We start from the raw sequence: 27,597 nt of genomic DNA on the forward strand, positions 1-27,597 counted from the left end.
TGATGAAATTTCAATTTTATAGGAGAACAGATGTGATGAATCTTTTAGAAAGTGCAGGATTTTCCAGAAGTAATCCTTATTATATTGTAAAACAAGGAAAAGTAAGTATTCAATAAAGAATTAATTAAAATAGATAAAATTTTCTCTTAATTAATATTTAATTATTAACTTGTGTTGAATTCTATTTCTTTTTTTAGTTAAATGTACTGGTACAACCATGATGCAGAAAGAAATCATACAACATATCCATTAACCCAAAACATAAATACATATAATTTATAAATAAAAAACACAAAAGTAAATTCAACTTAAACCTAAAGGTGGGAGAACTATTCAAAGCAAAAAAAAATTACAAGAAAAAACTTAGCTATATCTTACCTAGGGAAAGTGAAAAAAAAGTCTCTTAAATAACTAAAACTAACCACTGATTAAATAACCTACAAACCATACCCCAGGATGCAAGTAGCATAAAATCACCAACAATTTTTACACTATGAACATTGGAGAAAAAAAATCAGTATCATAGATCACTTTCAAAAAATTATTAAATGAAAAGAAAGTAACACCAAAAATCTTTTCACATAAGTTTGAGAAAACTGCTAAACTGCTATCATGTGATATGCATCCAATCAACCGTACTGCACATGCAAATATCCCTTCTAGAAAGTGAAAAAGAATCAGATTAGTCTCTTATCCACAAATCAGATAGTCTTCCTGAATTCTATGTATTTATTTACAAAATTTGCTAGTGATCTGATGATCAAAAACTTATTTTCTTCCAAATAATAATCCTAATTTAAAAAGTACAANTATATATATATATATATATTTGAACTCAGTTATAACGAGCAAAATGCCATACAATTTTAATTTACACATGTTTCTATACATTTTCTCAGTGTTATAATAAGAGTACTTTATGGATATACTGAGCAAATTTTTGATAGCTATGCAAACATGCAAACATTTCTAATTGTTCAAGTAGTAAGAAATGTGATATAAAATTTTTGGAATGGATAAAACTGAAAGGGTTACTTAGTTTTATGATCACTGGATAATTAGTTTTACAATCTGCATGGAATACAAGCCTATTGATCACTTAATTAACTTTCTTTTTGAAGACTGTCTCTTTTTTTCTTGACTAGCTCCCAGCCCTACCTACTCTGTCAATTTACCTAATCATCACTATGATTGTAAAATTACCATATATTCTAGTTAAAAATGAATCCTTCTATGAGAAAGATGTCTATGAAGAAAAGAAAATGCCTGTCAGTTTACAAAAAAGTAGAAATTATGTTAGAATGTGGTGCTAAAAACATCAAAAATGACAGTTTACTTTGTCATCTTTGACAGTATCAACATTATGAAGAAATAAAGCAAACATCAATTTTAAGATTTGTAGATAAAAAGATTGACTGAAATCAAGCATATTATTAATTAGTATCATCTTTAATTACAAAAAAATAAATTGTTAATATTGATTATATTTTTCTAGGCTTGATAAATGTAGTTGAACTCACAAGGGGACCTTACGGTCTCAGAAATTCAGTTCGGGATGAGACTTTGCAGGTTAGTAGTATACCTCAAGGGTGTCCACCCAGAAGAATTGTAAAGCGCACTAGCAACAAGATTCTGAGAAAAAAGGCTCTAAAGTTTTAAGCGCAGCTCATATACCGATCGATTTCACACTATGGCAGCACAGCGAAATGGCTGAGCCTGTAGCGAACTCTCTTGCCACGCGGACGATCTAGGTTCGATTCTACCTTCTGTTAACTTTTTTTTTTTAATTGTTTTAAAAATTGTAACAACTTTTAAATAAAGTTAATGACCTAAAAATATTATCAATTAAATCATAAATAACTGTCAACTTTCACACCTGGGAGCTAATTATTCCGTGAGTTTTCACAAGTCAGCAGCAAAAGTGGCACTTTCACATAACTTTCCGACCTATCGTCTTAAGTTCATAGGTTGAAAATAACAAGTACAGTAACTGAAAAATTCTTCAAATTTAAAACGAATATTTTTAACCTCTCCATAGTTTAAAATATTTTTAAAAAGTTGAATAATTTCAAATGCATTTGTAATGGAGGTAAATTAAAACTTTAATTTTAATTAAAAATTTTAAGATATTTTAAGCTGTGGAGAGGTTAAAAATATTCGTTTTAAATTTGAAGAATTTTTCAATTCCTTGTTATTTTCAACCGATGAACTTAAGACGATAGGTCGGAAAGTTATGTGAAAGTGCCACTTTTGCTGCTGACTTGTGAAAACTCACGGAATAATTAGCTCCCAGGTGTGAAAGTTGACAGTTATTTATGATTTAATTGATAATATTTTTAGGTCATTAACTTTATTTAAAAGTTGTTACAATTTTTAAAACAATTAAAAAAAAAAAAATAACAGAAGGTAGAATCGAACCTAGATCGTCCGCGTGGCAAGAGAGTTCGCTACAGGCTCAGCCATTTCGCTGTGCTGCCATAGTGTGAAATCGATCGGTATATGAGCTGCGCTTAAAACTTTAGAGCCTTTTTTCTCAGAATCTTGTTGCTAGTGCGCTTTACAATTCTTCTGGGTGGACACCCTTGAGGTATACTACTAACCTGCAAAGTCTCATCCCGAACTGAATTTCTGAGACCGTAAGGTCCCCTTGTCAGTATAGTTGAAATTAAAATTAAAAGATAGATTTCACTAATTATCAGCGGTGTATCTACAAATTTTGCTGTCCATGGGGTACCCCCCACATGTTTGTACCTGAAGCAGCCACCATTCTCTTCATAGTTATGCCACTGTTCTTCATAGATATAATGAAGAAATCTTGCCAGTCCCCTAATGCTTGTTATAGCAGAGTTCAACTGTAATTCACAAAATTTGATAAAAACTGCAAGTTTATAATCTTTGTCAGTTTTTGTGCCTTATCATCATAATCTAAATACATTTGTGTTTTAACAAATTTATCAGTTTTTGATGTTTTATATCTACTATATTATATAATCAAAAACTTTTTAAACCTTCATTTTATTCATAAAATTCAATTCATAACATGATGATTATTTTCAAAAGTTAGTTAATTACAAGATTATAATGAAATACAAGCATTTCCTGCTTAATGTTTTTTCAGTATAATATCTTTTGGTTTTTAATGTTTGACTTCATAGAATGTATAGTACAGTGCATTCTCTTAATACAATGTTTTTTGGCTGATGTTTATGAAAGAAAGCTTTATCTTTATGTTCCAAAAATTCAATATATTGTTAACAAACTAATATGTGAAGAAAGCTCCAGTTATATTCCAAATAAAATTTAGTTAAAATATTAGAATTATATGTAAACATTTTTCGAAAGTACCTGAGTATCAAGAAATGGAATATGCATCTCATATTTAGCTGAAACTGGAAGAGGCATCATATCATAACTATACAGAAAAAAGTAAAAAGTCTAAATATGCTTTCATATTTAGACTTTTTACCATAAGAATGAATTAATAGCTAACACTATTCAATTCTTCAGTTACAGAAGTATTGGAGACATTGTTAAAGAATGTGTTGCATTTTATTCTTTGTTTTTTATTGTAAATTTTTATCTATATTTTTAAAAACAAATCTCTTACTGTGTATAACATATCATTGTATTGCAAATGTAATGTTTGTGGCACAGCATACAGATTGTACATTACTTCATACAAGGCAATTGTTTGTTAGCAACTATATTAATCATTTTATATATAAAAAGTGATGTAGTTCTTTGGATACTGCACTTATATTAAACAATACTATGAAAAAAACCTTAAAATTGCAGTAATACTTTTAAATTTCTAACATTTTTGGTCATGTTTACTGGCCTTCTTCAGGAAAAATACAAATCAAATGTTAGTTTCATTTATGGAAACTTAAATGTATTTTGAAGTAAATATTGACATTCTAGAACAAATATTTAAATGAGAAAATGCTGAACTTTTAAATAATAAGTAAATGAAAAATGTACAAAAACTAAAAGTACAAAACTCATAAATGAACTATACAATTAGCAAAAATGCATAGAATAAATTTTAAGTGATACTAAAAACATACTAAAAAATAGATACATATGAGAATAGGTAAAAATACATTCTGTTTGTAAAGAGGTGATACTACATGTATTTTTACCAAAAGTTACTACTAATTGTTATCCAAATAAACAATTTATAAATATCTTAAATTTGACCATTATAATTGACAAGACTATTTATAAAATTGCATCCTGGCTTACCAGCTTAGAGATATGAAGGAATACATGTCAGGAGTTGCAATTTGGCACAGAGTATTAGGTGTCCAAATTGTGCGCACATTAAAAAAAACCAGACTTGTAGCTACTCAGAGGATCGAGAACTGAGTCAAAATAAAATACAAAATGGCAACACTTCTACAAACAGGCACTAGTGTGAGATTTGCGCTTGTATTGCTCATTGAGAAGTTGGAAATGCAAACGTTGTGAAATTGAATTTTGACAAACAAATCTTTGAAAAAACCCATTTACTTGTCCAATGTTATTCTTGACATATCTCTGGTCACAACATGCTGACCAACGTGCAACATGCATTATAAAATTTCAGTTTAATAATAATACAAAATTGCATATGCAAAATTTTAAACAGGGAATTTTATTTCTAAATATTATTTTTTTAGATAAATCAAATGGCAACTGCTCCTGATTCTCAACGTTTAAAATTGTTGAGAGAAGTTGCTGGAACTCGTGTTTATGATGAACGTCGTGAAGAAAGTAAATCTATTTTAAAAGAAACTGAAGGTAAGAGAGAAAAAATAGAAGATTTGTTAAAATATATTGAAGAAAGATTGAAAACACTTGAAGAAGAAAAAGAAGAATTAAAAGAATATCAAAAATGGGATAAAATGAGAAGGTTAGACTAAAAATATATATATGTATGTATATATACTGTATTTACTTGCATATAGGATGAGATGTGACTTTAAAGATCAAAATAAAGAAAATTTGATATATTAATATAATTTTAATTTTATTTCATTTAATCACAAATAAAATATCAAATGCATGTAAATGCACACATTGTCCCACAAAAATTACTAGCATTTTAAACTTTAAGGAAAAATCTTGTAAAATCACCAACATAATTTGTTTGTATAAAGTTGAACAATCAGGAATCTTTTTTGTCAATTCTTAACAGTCAAATCCACTCTCTGTCAATTACACTTATGAGTTTCTCTGAATTCTAATTTCCAAATAATCATCTGTTTTAATGTGGGAATGGATTAAAACATATATCGGGCTCCCATGTAATTTTGGAATTTCAATTTGGAATTCAATTCAAAAGATTTGCTTTTTTTATTGCTATTCATCTTTACTACTGACAATACACAAGAATAATTTAAATAATCCAGATAAAATACTTTTGGTTTTAAATACCAGAGGGTGAGCATCTGATAAAAACTGCAACTACTTGGTTCACAAAAATTATTGTAAAAATGCAAAGAATCCTTTGCTTGTGCATATAGGATGACCCAGGTTTTTAAATCAGTGGAAAGTGAATAAAAACCTTGTCTTATATACAAGTAAATATGGTATTAAAACATGACTTTTGTTTAATATCAATTATATTTAATATATTTTTACTAAAATTACATAACATAGATATATAATAGGTTTAAGTCTGATGTATTTTTATTCTCTATGTTATATACTTATTTATTTTATTACCTTTATTATTTATGTCATTGTTAAAATAAGAAAATTGAAAAACAATAATTTGGATTTACTGAACATCTGACTTTCAATATAAATCCTTGTGATAGAATTTAAACAAAATTATTTCATAAAATAATGTGTGTTTATTGATGGTGAATTTTTACAAAGTTAATTTTTTCTACAGACTAGCATTTTATTAGTGATCTTTTTTGCCTGCTGTCAGAAGTTATGCAAAAGTACTGATCATTTTTCTAACTGCATATTTTTATTATTGGTAAAAGAATCATGCAAAAAGCACAGTTCATTCAAAAATATTTTTCTTATTGAACTTGTGAAATATGTTTTTTTTTTTTTTTTTTTAAATCTGATAGCAAGAAATTTTATTTTTAAAAAAGACCAACCTTCACCCTTAGCTTCATGTTATCTAGTATTGTGAATTTAACTAATTAATTGCAATTTTTACATTATCTCACTTATTGATAAAACATAACCAATAAGTTAACTAGTTTTTCAAAATTAATGTGCAAAAATGAAGCATATTGGCTTCATTTTTCTGATTACAGTACAATATGTACTTTACATATCAGACTATAATAGACCATAATGTAAAAATTCACTTATAACTTTAAACAAATTATTGATCTGATGGGTTGAACCACTTTGAATGCAAAAGATTAAGTTTTATGGGAATAAATATAAGAAAGCTATGAGATGCAGTCAATAGGATCACTTTCAACACCCAGTAGGAAATTTTGCCTGCAGTACTTTTAAGTCATTTCACATGATAAAGATTAATATTGAGTTGTTCGGAAAGTAATTTCTTTTTTTTTTACCACTAGATGGATTAGTCGTATTTTTTCCGCCATTTTCATTCTAAACCGTATTATCATTATATATTTTGACAGCTAGCATTTTAAGACTTATTTGTAAACAATTTTGTTTGATTTTGTGCAATTGTTTATTTTTTGTGTCCCATCAAATATGAAAGATCGAAAGCAGCATTTTCGGCATATTTTGCTCTTTTATTACCGAAAAGGTAAGAATGCTGTTCAAGGAAGAAAAAAATTGTGTGATGTGTATGGAGAAGATGTATTGACAGAACGACGGTGCCAAAACGGTGTATGGAGAAGATGTATTGACAGAATGACGGTGCCTGGTTTACAAAATTTCTTTCTGGCAATTTCAATATTGAAGATGCACCACGTTCTGGATGGCCAGTTGAAGCCAATGAAAACAAAATAAAGGCACTGATTGAAGCGAACTGCCGAATAACAACACATGAAATCGCTAAGAGATTAAATTTGTCAAATTGAACTGTTTATGCATATTACTTGAAACAAATTGGTTTCGTTTCAAAGCTTGATATATGGGTTCCACATGTTCTTAAAGAGAGATGCTCTCTTTGGTGGGATTTTAAGGAAGTTTTTTTTGGAGCTTTTACCAGACAATTTAACAATTGATTCGAAAGTGTACTGCCATCGAGTAAACAAACTGAGTAATATCATCAAACAGAAAAGGTGGCCAGAATTGATCAATAAAACAGGTGTAGTGTTTTGTTGACCACGATAATGTCAAATTTCACACAAGTTTGGTAACTCGTCAGAAACTATTGTGATATTCTGCTCTCCCCTCATTTTTTTGTATTGTTTAAATCAGTATTGTTCTCCTCCTAACCCTAATAATTCTACAGAAAAAAAAGGGATAGTCTACAATCAACGATCAAAACTCTTTCCTCAGGTTAAGTGTCACAGTCTATACTGATAAATTAGATCGATGATAAAATCAACAAGGCAAGAACAGATGTTTAAAAGAAACTAATAAGCGGCGTTTCTCACTCCTCCTTTAGCTGCATGTGGCACGTGTCTGTGGACACCTGCACGATAACCAAAACAACATGATAATAATTCTCTCTCTTGTCGACTAATGCAATATTTAATATAAACAATTTAGAAATTATTGTCAAATCTGAGAAGATATTGTCAAAATATATAATAATTAATGGGAGAGAACTATCAAATTCGTAGGAATTTATATCATAAGATTTCACCTTTAGTAGACCAATGTCAATGATACAACCAAAGAATACATCGGCAATGTTCCATACCAGCTTGATCTAGATTGGACACAGCTGACAGGTGTTCTTATAAATCATCAACTATTTGACAGTTCTCACCCCTCAAAAATAGTATAAAGAGGACTTGGACGTATTCCACCAGACGGACATCAGCAGGGGACATCGACTGCGACATCAACTGACCCATACCGCCATCCTATCTGTCGCCACCTCGCCATAACTGCCGTGCTGATCCAGGAACGTTTTTACCAACGACCCATATTATGGATCAGGAACTTAGAGATATTTTTAAGAAATCTATTTGTATACTCTCTCTCTCGTGTCTTAGTTTAACTTAGAGAATAGAACTTATATGTTCCATAAGAAAGACGAATCATTTTCGCGATGTAGAATAGAATTTTTATAGCTATTCACTTTTGCCTTTGACATGTATAGTTTTATGGTTATTTATTAAATGTGTTATTCTTGTTCAATCTGTGTATTTATTTGGAAACCTGTCGACTTACTCATTGACATCCCCACTCATTTCATTTCACCCTCCTATAAAGCCATCCTCTGACAGAGCCGCCAGTAAGTGGGGACAACTAATCCCCTCAGTTCTCACACTGTTATAACTTAGATGGGACATGCTATCACACCAACCATATTTGCCAGATTGAGCACACTCAGATTATTACTTGTTACGGTCTATACAAATTTTTTTAACTGTAAGACATTTACTTGAAATGACAATGTCAAAAATCATTTGGATCAGTTTTTTGTAAGCAACGATCAAAACTTTTATGAATGTGAAATCATGCTGCTACCAGAAACGATGACAACAGGTATTTGACCAAAATGGTCGATATAATTCAATAAAATATTTATTTATTATGAAAATATTGTTTTTTTTTCCATGGAAAAAAACAAAATTACTTTCTGAACAACCCAATATTTGAAATCTGTTGAACTTTTGTTAAATTAATTATGAGAATTCGAGCTCTGTGTGAATTTTGGAGCTTTGATAATTTTTTCTCATCATTATTTTTTCATCAATTCAATTTTTATGTCACCTCGAGAAGTGACCTTTTAACCCTTTCTGAGATGAGAGAAAAACACAACCCACACACTTCCTACTTCGTTGGATTTTAACGATGATAAAACCGATCGGATGACCCACCAAATGAACAATTATTACTAAGGTTGCACTACATATCCTAACCTTAGTCACCTCCAGCCATTAATTCTGTTAGTTTGACAACTATTATCAAATTTATGAGTTAGAAAGAGTGATAATACCAGATAGAAGAAGTGATAAATCTACAGAAATGTTTATACTAATTGTCAGAAATTGAAACCTTTCCTGACACGAACTTACATGGAATTGCATCAGAATGTTCCCCAAACTTCTTCCCCCTTTGGAACGGGTATAAAAAGGGGTTGCACTTGCCCCTCGGGGCAGACGTCCACAGCTGATAGTATCAGACAGACATCAGGGGACACCAGACCCATACTGCCATTTTGTTCATTGTAACCCTTGCCTTCCCGCCATAATCGCTGTTTGTCTCTCGATGAACCAGATCCGAGGAGAAGGGAGACTACAATTAGTCAGCTGATTCGGGGACAGTTCTTACCAACGGCCCATTTGAAGAGATTGGGGACAAAGAGGTAACCCTTGAAAATTCTTAAAAACTCTCTCTCTTGCTCTCTCGATCATAGCTTGGACTTAGGCTAGTTGATCTTAGACGATATTGTGCCTTATAGAGGCTAGATATTAGACGACATATCAATGATCGTATATTCCTTGTCGCAATATAGAAATATTTTGGATTATTCCATTTTTGTAGCCCTTTTGATTTGAACTGGTTTGTATAGCTTTAGATAATTAGATGTTATTCTTATATATCTAATTATGTGTCATCCTTGAGTATGACAGACACTTCGTCACAATCTCGCTTACCCTCCTATTCATTGACCACATCGACCATCCCTGACAAAGAAGCCGATAAGTGGGGAGAAGCTCGGTGCTCTACCCTCTCGGTTCTCACATAATTTTATAAATTTTTTAAATGATTATGATGTTAGCTTATAAGTTTAAAATAGTGGGAGTTATATACTAAAATTCTGCTGAATTTTGTTATCAAATTTTTATTCTGTTTTTCTGAATTTTTATTACTGAAATAAATAATAAAAAAACTTTTTGCTCTTTTCTGCTATTCTGAATTATGATTTCAAGGATATCAATGGTTAGTGCTGAACATCAAGTACATTTTTTGTACCCAGGTATCAGGTGCACAATTATTATATAATTGTACCCATCTAAAAAATTGTGTACAATATGAAAAGTTGTAAATGAGCAAAATGATTTTTAAAAATGCAAAGTTAGGATTAAAATGAATTTTGCTTGCATGTTTAATCATTTAATTATTTTGCTGTTTTTAATTAAATGCTTTTTCAATGAATTGGTACTATTAATTTTTTAAAAGATCATTTTTGCAAACTAAAATTTCTAATTAGCTAGAATTCTTAATTAGAGAAAGATGTTTTAAAATTGCTAAATTACTGAAGTTTAACATGTTTTATGATATAAAAGAAATATACCTTGTTAGTAATCCACAGTCCTAAAACTGATTTTGAAAAGAAGAAAAAAGCACATTTTATTTCTGTTATAAAAGCCAAATTTCTGAGAATAAAAAATTTATTTCTTATCAAAGAGTGAGTCTAGTCATATTGAAATGGAGAACTTGAAACAAAGAATTAAAGAGAGTGGTTTTATAGTTTTTATTTATTTATTATTCATTAATAAATCCTATAATCTGTTAAAATATTTAACTGGAAATTAACTCTTTTGTTACACAATTAAAGTTAAAAACTATAAATGATATCTTTTACCTATATTCCATAAAACTTGGCAACATATTTATAAAATAGCTAAGTCAATATTGATCAACAATAATGCAGTTAGAGAATCGTTGGTGTTATCTGATAGCAGCTTCTATCAAATTAACTTTTTGGATATAACTATATTTCAGAAAATAACTGCCTTTATACCAAAGTCTACTGTAAATCCACTGTGTTTGAGTTGTTCATTAACTATAACTCTAATGACACAATATTACATAAATTACTGGCTTTTACAAGTCTAGTTAACAGGGCAATTATCCTGTCATCAACATTATCCAGAGATGAAGAAATAGGTAGGATTTAATTGATAGCTAAAGTGCATGTGTCCTCAGTCAATTAACAAGCAATATAGTTAAGGCCTTTTACAGAAATAAAAAAAACATAATAAGACATGCAACAACAAAAAGAAATTTCCACTTACTGTAGTTATAGGTAAATCAATGACAGCATTAGTAGCATCTTAATGGCCCTGTACACTAGGCCATTAAGATGCAAACTAGTAATCATGACTGAACTAAAATCAAAACAAGTGAGAACTTCAAATTATACAAATATAGAGAACAGTATTTTTATTGACTTTATTCAAAAAAGTAAAAGTATAAGTGGTAAACTGATGATATACAATTTAGTGAAACTTAACATTATTTTAATTGAAATGCATTTTATTAAAAGAACAGTAAAGAAATCACTATCCAAAAATTCAGAATTGCTCTGTTGAATGATAGAAGTTTTTCTGATCCTGTTTTCAACACAACTGTATATATTCTTGTGGATTTGTTAGTTTTTTTATGTTTCAGAAGAATGTATATATGTTTAAAACTTTAATCAGAATTAAGCTTTATTCATATAAATTGTAAGTTGGATCTTAATATAATTCTTCAAAAGAGTTGAAAGTTCTAGTTTACAATCTAGAACAAATGCTGGAAAATTAGGTATTTCTTGATTTTTGTTTTATCAAAGAATATTGATCTATATCTGTTCTTGTATTGTACTATAAGCATTTTTCTTTATAAAGTTTAAATACTACAGAAAAATAAATATAGAATCTTATACAGATATTTTTAAAAAATCATAAAAAATTTTTTTAAATAAGTTGATATAATTTTGAATTAAGCATGTAATTTTGAATACTTTAAAATAAATTATAATAAATATTTGAACTTGTAAAAATTTTGTTGTAAAATTTATAAACATAAAACTGTATAATTTTTATTTTAGATCTCTTGAATATACTATATATGATCATGACCTTAAGGATACTAGAAAGAAATTAGAAGAGGTAATGTTTCACTCTTATGTTCATCTATTTTATGCTGATAATAAATTTATTGTCTTAGGCTATTGATCCTAATCAGTGTTAGTTTTCTCTGTAATCATTTACTATTTAGAGTAATAATTACTTAAAGAAAATATTATTAATAAAGGTTTCTTTTTAACAGAAAATACATTTGGAGTAACTCTCTTCATATGTTTATATATTTTAGTATGAACATACAGTAGAATTTTCTTATTTGAATCTCAAATGAGCAATTATTTATTGTAACAACATCACAATGCTGGGCTGCAATTTTAAATCATTTTTAATTTAAAAAGAAAATTGTGTGACTTCCAGTTCAGACCAGATGTTTATGTAATTGGGGCCTCCTGTTCCAGAGCTTTCTATTACTGGTCTTGACTTTCATCTGTCTAACTCTGCTCTCAAGATTAAGGAAGGACAGCTAGATGGACCTAGTGAGATTCATCTGTCTGTCCTTCCCAGTCGATTTCAAACTGCAGACATATAAGTCTACAGTTTGAAAATTGCAGTTCGTTGATGCTATTAATTGGTTAATGTTATCAAAATATAGCATATTCTAAAATGTACAAGTTAATTCAAATTTAATAACATGCAACAAGTCAAGATTGTAATAGAAATGAAAAAACAAACTGCCAGTTAGCATTAGAAAACAGTTTAATGTTAGACAAGACTCACCAGCACTGTCAACATTGCATTAATGTCATCTTCAGGCAAGGTGGAATGTATGTAGAACTAATATAGAATTCAAACAGATTTGTTAACACATTCAAAAAAAGAATTCTGAAATGAACATTGAATTTGAAATGTAGGTTTTATGTACAAAATATTTTAAATATTTAAACTAAAATCGATTATAAGGAATTTATGGTAGATTTAGAATATATATTGAGTAAAATACAAACTGATCAAAAAGAATTAATCAATTAGAATTAAACTTAAGAATATTATAGCAAATAACAAAGGTAAAAATAAAATTAACTAAGTTAAATTCAATAATCAAAATTTCAAATAGTATTACACTATAATGGAACAGATATTTAAATTTTTTCAAATTTATGTTTGTTTAGGACTTTTTTAACAGAAATAATTAAATTTCTTTAAAATTTTTAAAATTATTTTCTATATAGAAACAATGAGTACTTTTACATACTAAATGAAACAGATTTTTTCCATTAATCAAATTTTGTTAAAACATGTAAACATAACAAACCAAACACTGGCAACAGAGAGAAGAGAAATGTATTCCTTTAACTAATTTAGTTGGACCTGAGGAAAGAAAGCCAAAAGGTTGGTGGATTCAGCATGGGCTGATTGCAAGCATTACTGACAAAAATGCACAAGGTCTCTCAAATAAATAAAATACTTCTATTCAAACACAAATGGATTATAGGGAATCTGACCATAGTAGATAACATCCAGTTTATGTTCTCTGTTATGATCAGATGCTTGTGATCAAATGTCACAAGTTGCAAGCTATTAATTACAGGTTACAAGTATTATAGTCTTGTAGCTTGTAAATTTTATGCAACAGGATCCTGTCATTTAGTATTCCATAAAAACTGATGGAACAAGGTTGAAAAATAAAACTCGGTAAAAACATTTAAATAAAGGAAACTTTGAAAATTTTCTTGCCTTAAAGTTGTTGCACCTATAATAATTTGTCTGAACATCAGATCACTTTTGAGCAATATTAGTGAAGGAATTTTAAGGCACAAAGTAAAGCTCAAAGTCAATGTTGGACTTAGTGAACTCTGAGATTTATAATGATGATGAAGATAATAATTAATAATTATATGTAATAACAATACAACTGTCTAAATTATTATATTATTTTATATATGATTATAATTAACTTTTAATTAATTTAATCATTGTATATTTTAGAAATCTTAATTGTTATTAGAATTTAATTATATAGTATGTGCCTTCCATATGATAACAGATTGATGATGATGAAGTTAAAATAGAATTTGCAAAACATTACTCTGTTAATAATAATCTTATTATTTGTTTTACATGAATGTTATTTATACTAAAAATGTTTAGCTATTGGTTTTTTTTTTAATTTTTTGATCTCTTAATTAATTTAAAGAGTTTTGAAATGAAATCTTTTATTTATTTTATTTGCTTGAAACAACTAATTTTACAAATATTTGAAGTAATGCATAATATTTAAATTATTTTAACAGCTAGAAACTAGAAGAGAAACAAGTAGTTCTGTCACTGAAAAATTAAGAGAAAGTTTGCAAAATGCTACAGATCAAATAAAAGTAATTTAATTTTTGAATATATATATATATTTTTTTATTTTTAATTATAAAGAATACTACTAAAATAGTATAACCATGTAGAACATAATCTGTATGATTGTAGTTGTATCATATAAAATTTCTTCACATCTGGAAGACAAAGTGAGAAGTTGTTGATTGTAAAAGGTTTTTGGAATGATTGAATTTCCTTGTCCTTGTTGAATCAATTAGTGTTCATTCTAACCACATTAGAATCAGTTATAGATAAGATAATTGATTATTAAGTTAAATTTTTATTAGTTTATATTATTGCAACTATTTTATATACAGTAAATTACAATTTATAATTATAATTTTATTGTAAATTGTACTTATAATAACTTTGATCATTCTAGTATTACTTTCAGATTTTGATGTTAAACAGTTTGATTTAAGTTCAAATGATTTTTTAAAAATAACTAGAACTTGAATTAATAAATTTAAATGTGCCAAATTTAAAATATATTTAATTTTCAGAAACTTAGTAAAGAACATAGAGATGTGAAAAGCAAGTCACAAGCTTTTCGTGAAGAAAAAGAAGCTTTAAGTCAAGAACAGTCTTCTTTGCTGAAAGAAAAAACACGACTTGAACTTACTATCAAAGATTTGCGTGATGAAGTAGAAGGTGATGATAGTTCCAGGAAGCGTGCTGAAAGAGAATTAGATAGATTGAAAGAAACCATTTCACAAAAACTCACACAGTTGGAAGAGATAAGGCCTCAGTATGAAGCACAAAAAAAACGAGAAGAAGAATGTACAAGAGAGTAATAAATTTTTTTTATTATGACCAACTGATATTTTCATTCTTATATTTTATAATTGACTAAAATTCTTGCTTGTAACAGAGGCTAACTACTTTATTAATTTTATATATAATTTAATTTTGAATAATTAATTTGTTTTCTATTATTACTTGATTTCATTTCTGTTATTCTCAGTTGTAGCTGTTGTTGTTTCTTCAGATGAGTAAATATTGAATATATCTGAAACCATTAAAACTTTCACAACATAATAACTCTAATTTGTATATATAAAATTAGAATGGTCTGCTTTATTTTATTTCTAATAACAGAACCAAACCATATTTATTCTAGATTTAAAACAATGTTTATTTGATAAATGCTTTTTAAATTATTATTCATTGTTGAACTCTTAAATAAATTTTAAAAATAATACATTGTTTGGAAAACATTTTAATATATAATATGCACCAAAATGTACAATACTGAAATGAAAAGACAAAACAATATTATCTTGTTGTCATCTGTCAGTTTATTTCTCCTGAAAGAAACTAACATACACACTATTAGCATATTGATTTACCATAGTATGCATAATGTAAATGTTCGAAACCTCACCACCTCACTGTAGACAGTGTTTATATTGTTGATGCAGATTGTTAAACATATCCCAGAACTGGTCAACCAGACTTCCCTTTCCATTAAAACAGTACACTACCAGAATGGCAACATTTTGTAACAATAAGCAGCATAACCATGTTACTTGATGCCATCTTATTAAATCTCTCTCTGAATTGTTCTGTCACCTTTTTTTTTAAACTTGGTCACCCTTTTTGACTACTTCCATATGAATGGAAATAATACTCAACTATGAATACTTTTTTCAAGAGATCATCTCCAACAGTAACTGCACAATTCAACTTCTTTTTCACTGCTGGGAATACGCGGCTGGAGCTATGCCCATTGACAAACACACGTGCATTAAAGTTGCAGGTTTCATTACTGTATATTTTGGCACATACTGTATGAGCAGTTCCCAACTTTTGAATGTACAAATAATACATTTTTAAAATTATGCATGAAAGTTGAATGCTCAAAATTTGAACAATAGAGTTTCTTGTTAGAAAGGGGGTTCTGTTCCAAGAAAGCTAAAAGAAAAATTATAAAATCAATTTTATTTAAGATAACAAAATTTTACATGTTTGTAGGAAATAATAATATATAATTTATTACAAATTTGTTATGTTGCAATGCATGAAACATTATTTAAAAAGTTAAAACTACAGATTAAACAATTCAGGCATTAAAAAAAAAAATAATAAGTATTATGCCTTTATGGCATAATACCAAAATTATTTGACTACAGCTTGGTTTATAGTGAAGCCAACTTATTTGAAACAGACTATATTTTATAACATAATATTCTTTTCTAAAAGATTTTCAACTTTATAATTATTATTTTTATTTATTTAAGATTGAGTTTAAAAGAACAGAAAAGGACTGAGTTGTATGCAAAACAAGGTCGAGGAAGTCAATTCACATCAAAAGCTGAAAGAGATAAATGGATTCAAAAAGAATTAAAATCTTTACAAAGAGCAATTAAGGATAAAAGAGAACAGGTATTATTTTTTAATAATTATTTTACAAATAAAGATAAAAATCCTGATATGTAGAAAAGTATTGAACATAATGAGTATTAAATGTAAAACACCGTTTAAATATGACTTTATATGGAGATAGCAATCATTAAATAAGTTTTCTTAAAATATTACACATTATTGTATGAAATGTGGCTTATAATATTTCATATCTGTAAAAAAGTTTTACTTATAATCTGATAAACTTATTGATCTTTTAATTTCTTTTGAATTATTCAGATCTTATCAAATATATATTAATTTTTTAAAACCTGTATATATTTGTATAAAATTTGATAATTATTGATAACTATCAAGATACAGTTTAATTATTTGTTTTACTCTATTATTGAGTTGAAATGCCAATTACAACCAAAGCTGTAATATAAGTATTTTAATGTTTAATTTATTTTTTAGATTGATCGTCTTCAGGAAGATTTGCAGAAAGATGTAGAGAAGAAATCAATGTTGGAACAAAAAATTGATGTATGCTACTGATGAGTTTATTATTTGTTTGAATATATCAATATATTTTATATTTGAATTTACACATTTAAAATATAAATTTTAAACATTATTATATTTTAATATAATGCCATAAATTTTGCATGAAATTTATTGAAAATTTAGCTTTAGTTCACAGGAGTCTTAAAGTTTTTTTAAATTTAAAAACTAAAATATTAAACGATAATTTTTTAAAGATATATAGTTTAAATATTTTATATTCACCATATTTTTAAATTTAAGAAGGCTTTTGTGTAAGTTGAAAATTTGATTTATTTATTGTCTCTGTGAAATGAAGCTATATGAATTTATTTCACAATTAAGACACATTAAATTTTAATGAACTTTATTTCACAATTAAGACACATTAAATTTTAATGAACTTTATTTATTTTAATGAACTTTATTTCACAATTAAGACACATTAAATTTTAATGAACTCTAATTTAAAAAAATAATACATGGAATATTGAATTTATCTTAATCTTAGAAATCAGTTTGGGTTTTTGATGATGTAGTTTATTTGTAAAATATTTTTTAACTGACTTTCTTCAATGTTTGATTTTTTCTAAGCAAAAAGCTTTATAATAAATTTTTATAAATTATGTTGTTTTTCGGGTTCTCAAGTAAATGCTTTTAATGTGAAAATTTTTTCTATTCAAAATAAGTAAAACATTCAAAAAATTTTGATTGGTTTTTTATATTTTATATTAATTGACAGATATTTTAGAGTTTTATTGACACAGATAAGATATTTTTGAAGACATACTTAAGGCTATTTTATTAAATTAACTATCAGAATATAATAGCTTAGAAGAAAAAATGGTATTTATACTAATGTCACAAATATTTAATAAATTTTTTAATTTGAAGTATTTGTAAAAAGTTTGTAATATTATTACAGGGTCTGTATAGACCTGTACAGTCAGGGAATCCACAAATACCATGGAATCTGTTGCTCCCACTCCTTTTTGATCTGAATATGTTTTTAAATTCACTTCTGTATAGGGAGTCTACGAAAACTGGAGCAACTAAAAAAATGGCAAGATTTGTCATGTTTATATCTCAAAAATTATAAATGACAATCTAACAATTTAAATTTTGTTGGATAGAAAGTTTATTTCTGTATTTAAAATGAGGGTGGTGAGGGTGTTCAGGAGGGTAGTGGTTGCGCATGAACAATGAAAATGGTGTTTGGGCAGTGAAATTTTGCTATGTTATGTGGTATTTGGGCAGTGAAACTTTGGATCACGAAGAGATCGGATGTTGAAATTCATGTTGATTTGTACAGAATGACAGGATCTGCAATATTATTTAGAATAATAATGAATGAAATAGAATTTTCTTCAACTTGCACACTTATCAGCTTATAACTTTGTAAAGTTATAAGCTGATAAGTGTGCAAGTTGAAGAAAATTTTCATAATGTCAAAGAAATTGCAAAGGAAATATTGACAAAAATGTAAGAAACATATATCATAAGAAAGAAAAATTTAAAAGGAATCAGAAAAGCCCAAAATGACTAATGCTGAACAATGCAGATTGTATAGAGTGTAAAATCAAGCATGTCACTCCAATACAGATACTTTGAGTATGCTGCCACCTGAACCAATAGATACTGACTTGTGATAATCATCAAGATTTCATTTGTTTATATCTTATCCTTCCTCTAATAACACAAAGACAGATTCACACCTTAAATAATTGCGATTGTGTCCCATACACAATCATCCCAATTTTTTTTTTACCTGTATGACACCTTGTTAATATTTTGCAGTCAGTTGATGTCATGGGGAAGGCAAAAAACTGTCAGTCAGCTAAACAATATTGTCTATAGGACATTTTGAACCATGTGGCAGACTTCATGCAATTCATTGTATTCTTTACTGCTGGCCACATGCAGTATGTGGAGATAATAATTCTCCCAGTTTTTATGGATTGATTATCTGTGATATATCTTTTATCTAACTGCAAATCTTCATCTGAATGCAGTTAGATAAAAGGCCTGTGGAATTTTGAAAGTCCACATTTTCCGGAAGTATACCAAAATATTGCCATAGAGTTAAAGTCGGGTTTTCAAAAACACCATTGACAATGACCCATTTTGCCAAAACTTCACTGCTTTCATTATAAGTTTCAGAAATGTAAATGATCTTGAATGAGTCCATGCTGGACCAAAAATAGCATGTTTTAAGTGATTTCTCCCTCTCATGGAGTGCGCAATTTGTTCTGTTTAAATTATTTTGAATTTCCTGCCTCCTCACTAAGAAAATTTAATTTTACAACACGAGTCTTTTTCTTATTTAAATAAAATTTACGAATTAATTTAAATAAAATCATGAATTTTTTTATATGATGTAGAAATGACATGACTAATTATGTAATCCAGTGGTTTCCAAACTTTCTGCATTTCTGCCCCCTCCTCAATTTTCATAACAATTTAATTTCATAAATGCTGCCTTATAATTTATTTAATGGCTACAAAACAATATACCTTATTAAATAAGCTATATAAGGGGATTGACTCTTGTCAACACATTTTGGCAAGAGTGTAAATGGATTTTTAGCATTCATACTTGAGTTGTTTGGATGAGTGTTGTAGGCATTACTGTTTAGGCATAACATTGATTTGACCTTTTTTTTTCTGCTTGTTTGTGTTAAAAAAGTATAATTTGGTAATTTTGTAGAAAGTTTTTCATTCTTTTGTAAGTGAATAAAGTTTTTTTTTAATTTAAAAAAAATTTATAATTGTGTATAAAATGTGCTTAAATAGACTTGGTCAAATATTACATAATGAAAATAAATGAAATGCAGATACTTTAATAGGTCAGGGAATCTCAGATAGAATTACCTGTACAGACCCTGTTGTTAGAAATGTCTTTTACCCTCTTCAATGTAGGCAGTTAATAAATAAATAAATAAATATTCCAAAGTTTTCTTAACATTATGTCATATTGATAAATTTTTATTTTATTAACTTTTTTGAAATCATTGGCATTTATTATTTTCCTCGTGTGGTATTTTAAGTCTGGCAAAAAATAAATGATGACGATATTTATGATNTATATATATATATATATATAGTGTATTTTGCAGATTGTCTGCCTGTCAGTCTATCCGAGGAGACCATGAAATCAGATAGTATGATAAAAAAAACAGCATGTTGGTTTATCTCCTGTAGAATGCCAGCATGTCAGTTTAAGTGAGGTTATACATCTCTCTTTAGAGTGTACCTGAAACTCATAGACACGAGTTTATTCTAAAATTGTGAAACTGTCAGCATTACATCAAAAACTATAATTATATGATTAATTTTTCCATTTTGTTGTCTTTCTAACTATGTAAAATACTTGTGGATTGCTAAAAGTGCTTTTTTTTAATATTTATTTTATTGTAATTTGATCCAAAAATGCAAAAATAAACATCAGAAACTTACTGTAAATTATTTTATTTTACACCTATTAACATCTACTTTGTATGAAATTTGAGGTGTTATCTTTCAAAGTTAGGATAGATTGTCAGTGAAGCCCACACTGACTGTCTTACTACTACTACTACTACTACTACTACCAATAAGATGCTAATTATTTTATTGTCCTATAAATGAAAACTCTCTTCCTGGTTGTAACTCAGTCAAATTACAATGTTGTTATTTTATTGTACTGAAGAATATTTTCTTGAACATTTATTTAACAACTAGTTTTGTTAGATCTGAATAATTTGATTTTTTAGTTGCAGTTTAACTGACTGACATGCTGGCCAATTTGTGAAAATTGTAGAAAAATTATAATAAAATTGTATATTAATAGGAAAAAAATCTCTGTTTATATATATTTTGTGTGTATGATTTCTATTTAATACATGTAATTCATACTTGTATAATATTTTATATTTGATTTACATTAAAGAACATATAATTTATAGAATTTTATATGATATTTTAGGAATTAACCAAAGAATTAGAGAATCACCGCATCAGTATTGATAACCAAAATAAAAATTTTTATGAAATGAAAAAGAAGAAAGATACACTTCAAAATGAAAGAAAGTATAAAAAAATTCTTATATATATATATATATTTTTTTTTTAAGAATAAATAATAAAATTTATAAAATAAAAATACTGTAAGACCTCGCTTAACACGGGATGCGTTCCTAGAAGACAAAGCATTAAATGAGGTCATTTTAACATAGAGTAAATAGGGAAAGGGGAACACATGACCAAAAATAAACAGATTTTACTTTAAGTTATTTTTATATTAACTTGCATAATAATATATGTTAAATATTAAGTTGTTAGCAGTTGCAAATGTTGGTAGCGGGAGATTGCATCCAAAATGCCTTGTCTTGCTTTTGCACTCCTTTCAAAATCTGGATCATTTGCTACAGTTTTATCAATGTTTTCAGTTATTGTTACCAAATTTTTACTAAGGAAATCTGTAGAGAAATTCTTTGGGTTCTTCGTTTTAGAATCACTATTTTCCAGTTCTACACGAATTCTTTGTTCTGCCAGTTTTTGAAGATCGTCGTTGGTAAGGCTCTCACCACAAACCTGCAGTAACTCCTCAATATCTTGCTTGTCTACATCTAGTCCTGCTGTATCGATTGTTAACCTAATGATGCAGTGGTAGGCTCTTCTTGTTGAGAATTCTTGGATACCTTCAGCCATAACTTCTTTCACACTGCATTCATGCATTTATCAGTTAATTTTTGCTATGCAAAGTTGATATTGCCTATGGCATCCATGATGTTATATTTTTTCCAAAATTGCAGCAAATAAACATAGATTTAATGAAAGTACAGTGCTATGATGAATTTCCACCTTTTGCTGATTGGTTCGTGTTCGGGAATAATCGTATTATAAACGAATCAACAAAATGCTGCGATAATTTGAATCAGCGTAAATTTTGAGCTTTTTTTTAGGCTTCGAGCAGACTGTATTATATCAAATAAGCATTAAGCATGGTCTTACTGTATTAAACTTTGAATTCTTTATTACGAGAACATTTTTATTTTGTAGTATTGCTTTATATCTTATAAACAATGCTATTTTTCTAAAAAAAAAAAATATTGCTGTTATTCATGTATGGCAACTGAACATATTGAATTGTTTTCACTAAGAAATTGCATATCAGATATTAATATTTTTTATGCTATATATGCCTGTAAATCATACTGGCACATTTTGACTGAAAAAGTTATCACAGAAATCTATAAATTTTAAGAAACAATTAGTTTTGGAAAATATATGTATTTTTTATTTCTGTTACAATTTATTGTATTATCAAATTTTTATTTGTAATATAATAATGTAACATATTCTTTATTTAATAATAAAAATATGTTAACTTAAGAAATAAAATATTAAATTATTAAATTAGTTTTTAGAATTTCTATTAGAAATATATCTGTTTAACTTTTGGTTATCCATGTCAAGCTTTATAATACAAATATTCAATAGGAAAATAAGACAGATTCAGAGATTTTACCAAAAAACTAAATAACAACATTGTTTTAAATTAATTTTAAACTATAAAAATATTTATAAACAGTTTTAATTAAAATGAAACTATTGAATGAAATTATTAGAGATTCAGAATTATTTGCAAAATTATTAAATAAAAAAAATTGTACATATATTTTTTTATATTGTGAATTTTTTTTAAGATATCTTTTTCAATAAATCAAAATGATTAGTGGTTTATAGTGATTCTCAAACTTTGTGTTTATGGACCTCAAACTTTGTGTTTATGTAATTATTTTTTTTTTATTCCAATCCATTGCAGATGAGTATTTTTGTAAGGAAATAAAAATAATTATAAAATGGAAAGAACAAAGGTTTAAATGCATTTTGTTTTAATTTTAATTTTTAGATTGAATTAGTAAGATAAATACAATAACAAAATTTGGTAATCATTTTGAAAGAGAAAAGGTTTGTGGACCATTTTCAAGTAATTTCTCAAGCCAATTTTTATTGCCAATTTACCTATTACTAAGTGTTTAAATAATAGATAAAAATGAAAGTTATAAAATAATGTTTTTAAAAGACTATATAAAACTAGCAGATGAGCCCAGCATTGCTTGAACAAAAAGTAACGATAGCAAAGATTAAGATTATTAGATTATAGCCAATCTTACCCATTTTCATTGAGTGCAAGAATTAGGTCCCCTCTCTTCCGAGATTAAGTAGAAAATTTTTAGATATCTGCTTACCACACCGATATAATGATAAATAAGACTCACTGCAACCGCTAACCGGTGCGTAGTGCCACTAAGTGATGAATAATAAACTTATTGTAACTTTCTGGGTTCTTCAGGTTTACTAAATTCAAAATTATTTTTTGAATTTAGTAAACCTGAAGAACCCAGAATAAGCTGGATCTTCCAGAATCATTCATAAACATAAATTCAAACATAAAATTGAGCATTAAGATGGAGTTTGAATAAAGCAAACTTATGTGCATGTGCTCCCTGTGTCAACTTTATATATGATGGAAAACTAAATGTCATTGAGAATTTTTAGAAGGGTCTAAAAATATGTTTGATTATTTCTTGCATAAATGCAAGAAAGACATCTAAAATAGTACAGTAGAAGCTGAGTTCTTCGGGGTAATCCTTAACCCTCTCCTCTTCCGCAGTGGGAATTTCAAAAAATCCCTTCTTAGTATGCGTTCTCATGGCATACCCTATTAAAACGCAATCAAAAATGCAAAATACCACATCTAAAATAGTATAATAAAAGCAGAGTTCTTCACGGTAAGCCTGTCCCTCTCCTCTGTGGGGGAAATTTCGAAAAATCCCTTCTTAGTGTATGTTCTCATGATGTACCCTAACTTTGTACCAAATTTCAACTTTCAACTCCTAACCATTTGGGCTCTGTGCTTATTATTATTATCATTATCAACTCATCTTGGTTATATTATAAGATTATGAAATTTTAAATGAAATCTTGTTGTGTCCAATAAACAGTTTGTGGACCACAGATTGAGTAGCACTGGTTTATAGCATATAAAGCAATAAAAGATTAAATTAAATATTTATTTTATATATATATATATATATATATGAACCCACACTGAAACTACTAGAAATGCTACTTTTAAGCCAATAAGCCAATTAGAAATAAATTATAAACAAATTTGGCATATATATATTATATTTAGGTATAAATGATTCATTATCTCACCTTTTTGAGTAAAAAATTTTACATTTTTTTTCATTTAATTTTTTTATTAATTAGTTACATTACTAGAAACATTGTAAGTACAGTAGAGCGTTGATTATCTGAATGCCGATCAACCGAAACATCGATTAACCAAAAGCGTTCCAGTCAGAATGTGTTGTGCTGAATCTAATGTTTTGGATACTAGATTAACTTCTAAAGTATAATTTTTTTTTGTTTTTATATTTTTCAATATATTTATTTTATTTGTACAAAATAAAGAAACAATTTCTAACAATACAATAGCCGCAATTATTATTATAAAAATTATTGTTAGGCTTAACATTGACGAAAATTCAATGCGAAGCGACATGCAACGGAGAAAAATTTAAACATGGGATATATTAATATACTATTATTGGGATATACTAATATACTATATTAATAATGTATTTTTTTTTGTACATAATCGGTTATCTGAAAAATCGATTCTCTGAACAACCCCAGTCCCCAATTGAATCAGTATAATTTATTTCTAATTGGCTTAAAGAAGCATTACTAGTTAGTAGTTTTAGTGTGGGTTCATTTTAAGCTAAATTTTGGTATAGTGTGTAAATCTGTAAATTCTCTAAATTCATATTGTGTTTAAATCAATTGAATTTTTTCTGAAATACTTTATTATTGATTCAATAACTTCCTCAAGTATTAATACAAATAAATTTATATTTTAGTGAATTATGGAGACAAGAAAATGCAATGCAACAAAATTTGGCAATGTTAAAAGAAGAATTATCAAAAAAAGACCAAGCCCTAAGATCAATGACAGGAAAGGTATTATAAAAAATTTTATTCTTCATTTATTAATAAATTTTTTAAACCAGTAATTTCTTGGTCAAAAGAATAATATAGTGAAACTTTTGGTTTCAAACTTAATTTGTTTTTAAAAGTTGTTCAAAAATCGATTTGTTCTCAAACTGAAACAAGTTTTCCCGTAAGAAACAATATAAAATGGATTAATTTGTTTCTGACTCCCAAAATAAAACCTTTTTTATTATGTGTTTTGTGAGTTATACTCAGTTCACACCGATGGCTGTGTACTATGCCAGACCAGAGTCAAGGCATAGCAACCAAAACAAAACTAAAATTAAATAAGTGTGTCAGTGTGTGTGTCTGTATTCAGGAATTTCCTATCAATGTGGCATGTATTCAATATAGTGGCCTTCTGTAGTGTAATGTATGTATTTATACTCAATTGTAATGTTCCCAGGCTTTTGTGTAGTATGTGTGGTATCACACCTGTACAGGAGAGAACGACAGGTACAATAAGCACCCTATCCATCCTCCACAGATGCCTTATTTCCTGGGCAAGTTCTATGTACTTGATAATTTTTTCAGTGCATGTGTTTTGTACATTGTGAGTGTTTGGAATGGCTATGTCTATAATGTATGTGATTTTATTGTGTTTGTCAATGAGTGTGATGTCTGGTCTGTTGTGGTAAATTGTTTTATCTGTGATTATGGCTCTGTCGTAATACATTTTGTGCGTGTTATTTTCCAATACTGTCTGTGGAATATACTTGTAGTATGGTTCGTGGATGTCTGCCAATTTGTGTTTCTTTGCAAGCTCTTGGTGTATTATATTTGCTACTTGATTGTGTCTATGTAAGTAATCTGTCTGTGCCAAGAGCTTGCAACCAGAAGTGATGTGTTGTATAGTTTCTGGCATGATGTGACATTTTCTGCATGTGTCATTTGTGAGTGTTGTATCTTTGAGTATGTGTTTTCTGTAGTTTTTAGTATTTATGACCTGATCCTGTATGGCAATCATGAATCCTTCCGTCTCCCCAAAGAGGCATCCCCGATCTAACCAGCTGTTTGACGCAGTTTTGTCAACAAAATCCTGGGCCAGGTCGTAAGGATGCCTGCCATGGAGAGCCTTTTGAGCCCATGATTGCTTAATGTTGTCTATGCTTTTTATATGTTGTGTCATGTCTGTATGTTGTGAGTGTAAGTTTAATGGTGTGTTATTTGAGTCTGCTAGAGTTACTGCTTTATGTAACTGTGATGTTTCTTGTTTCTTGTAGAAAAACTCTCGCAGTGACTGTATTTGTTTGTAGTGAAGGTTAACTATGTCAATCAGGCCACGTCCGCCTTCTTTACGTGGAAGGGTTAATCTTTCTGTGGCGGATTTAGGATGATGTTGTTTATGCTTAGTAAGTGTTGTTCTTGTTTTCCTTTGGAGTTGCTCGAGATCTGTGTGAGTCCAATGTATAACTCCAAAAGAGTATGTGAGTACTGGGATGACATATGTGTTTATTGCTTTAACTGTGTGTTTTGCATTTAACTGTGTTCTAAGTATAGCGTTTAACCTACTTTGGTATTCTTTAATTAATCGTTGCTTTATTTGTGTATGTTCTGTTAGTTTGGCCTGTTGGAATCCTAAGTACTTGTAGAACTCGCCCTCTTCCATGGATTCAATAACGTCTCCATTTCCAAGTGCAAAATCTTCTTTCTTCAGGATTCCTTTTTCTATGTGAAGTTTTTTGCATTTGTCTAAGCCAAACTCCATTTGTATGTCCTTAGTGTATGAGTGTGTGATTTGTAGGAGTTGATGAAGTTGTTTCTGTGTGGATGCATAAAGTTTTATGTCGTCCATGTACATGAGATGTGACAGTGTAAACTGTATTGTTTTTTCATGTCTGATATTGTAACCATATTGCATGTTGTTTAACATGTTGGATAATGGGTTCAGGGCTAAGCAGAACCAGATAGGACTTAGGGAATCTCCTTGAAAAATTCCTTACCTAATGAATATTTGGTTTGTTTGTATGGAAGTGTTATGAGTCCTAAGATGTAGTGTTGTTCTCCAGAGCTGCATAGTATTTTGTATTTTGGAAGAATGCAACAAGTGATGGATGTATTTTGTATATGTGTAGAATATGTTGCAGCCAACTGTATGGAACACTGTTGAATGCTTTTCTGTAGTCTATATATGCCATGTGTATGTTTCTGTGTTGTTTGTGTGCTTGCTGTAGAATGACTGAATCTATGAGTAACTGTTCTTTTCATCCCCTGCGATTTCTACAGCAACCTTTTTGTTTTGAAATTCCGTCAGATGGTAAAATTTTTAGTAAAAATAAAAAACACAGTCATTCTAAAAATTCTTAGGCGNAAGAGTAATTTGCTTTCATCTAATAATTGGGCTTATTTACAGGTTCTCAAAAATACATGTAATAAATGCATCTTTATTTTCTCTACTTTCAAGATTATCTCTCTCTTTTCTGCCTTTTATTGAAATTGTGACGTGAAGAGAAAA

At 28.5% G+C, this 27,597-nt stretch overlaps 1 protein-coding gene across 3 annotated transcripts in view; it reads left to right on the top strand.

Moving 5' to 3' along the window:
* Positions 1–27,597, top strand: part of LOC111621758 (structural maintenance of chromosomes protein 3-like) — an 89,687-nt gene that overhangs the window by 31,723 nt on the left and 30,367 nt on the right. For all 3 annotated transcript variants that reach the window (XM_023363994.1, XM_023363995.1, XM_023363996.1), the window contains 9 exons: positions 23–101; positions 4,662–4,894; positions 11,873–11,933; positions 14,141–14,221; positions 14,717–15,003; positions 16,454–16,598; positions 17,034–17,102; positions 21,064–21,167; positions 25,013–25,112. In XM_023363994.1, the coding sequence (XP_023219762.1) occupies positions 23–101; positions 4,662–4,894; positions 11,873–11,933; positions 14,141–14,221; positions 14,717–15,003; positions 16,454–16,598; positions 17,034–17,102; positions 21,064–21,167; positions 25,013–25,112 (1,159 nt within the window). The remainder of the gene's footprint in view (positions 1–22; positions 102–4,661; positions 4,895–11,872; positions 11,934–14,140; positions 14,222–14,716; positions 15,004–16,453; positions 16,599–17,033; positions 17,103–21,063; positions 21,168–25,012; positions 25,113–27,597) is intronic.

This window comes from Centruroides sculpturatus, unplaced genomic scaffold (assembly GCF_000671375.1).
Source record: "Centruroides sculpturatus isolate CEXI.00-Female unplaced genomic scaffold, Cexi_2.0 scaffold21, whole genome shotgun sequence".
Taxonomy (NCBI): domain Eukaryota; kingdom Metazoa; phylum Arthropoda; class Arachnida; order Scorpiones; family Buthidae; genus Centruroides; species Centruroides sculpturatus.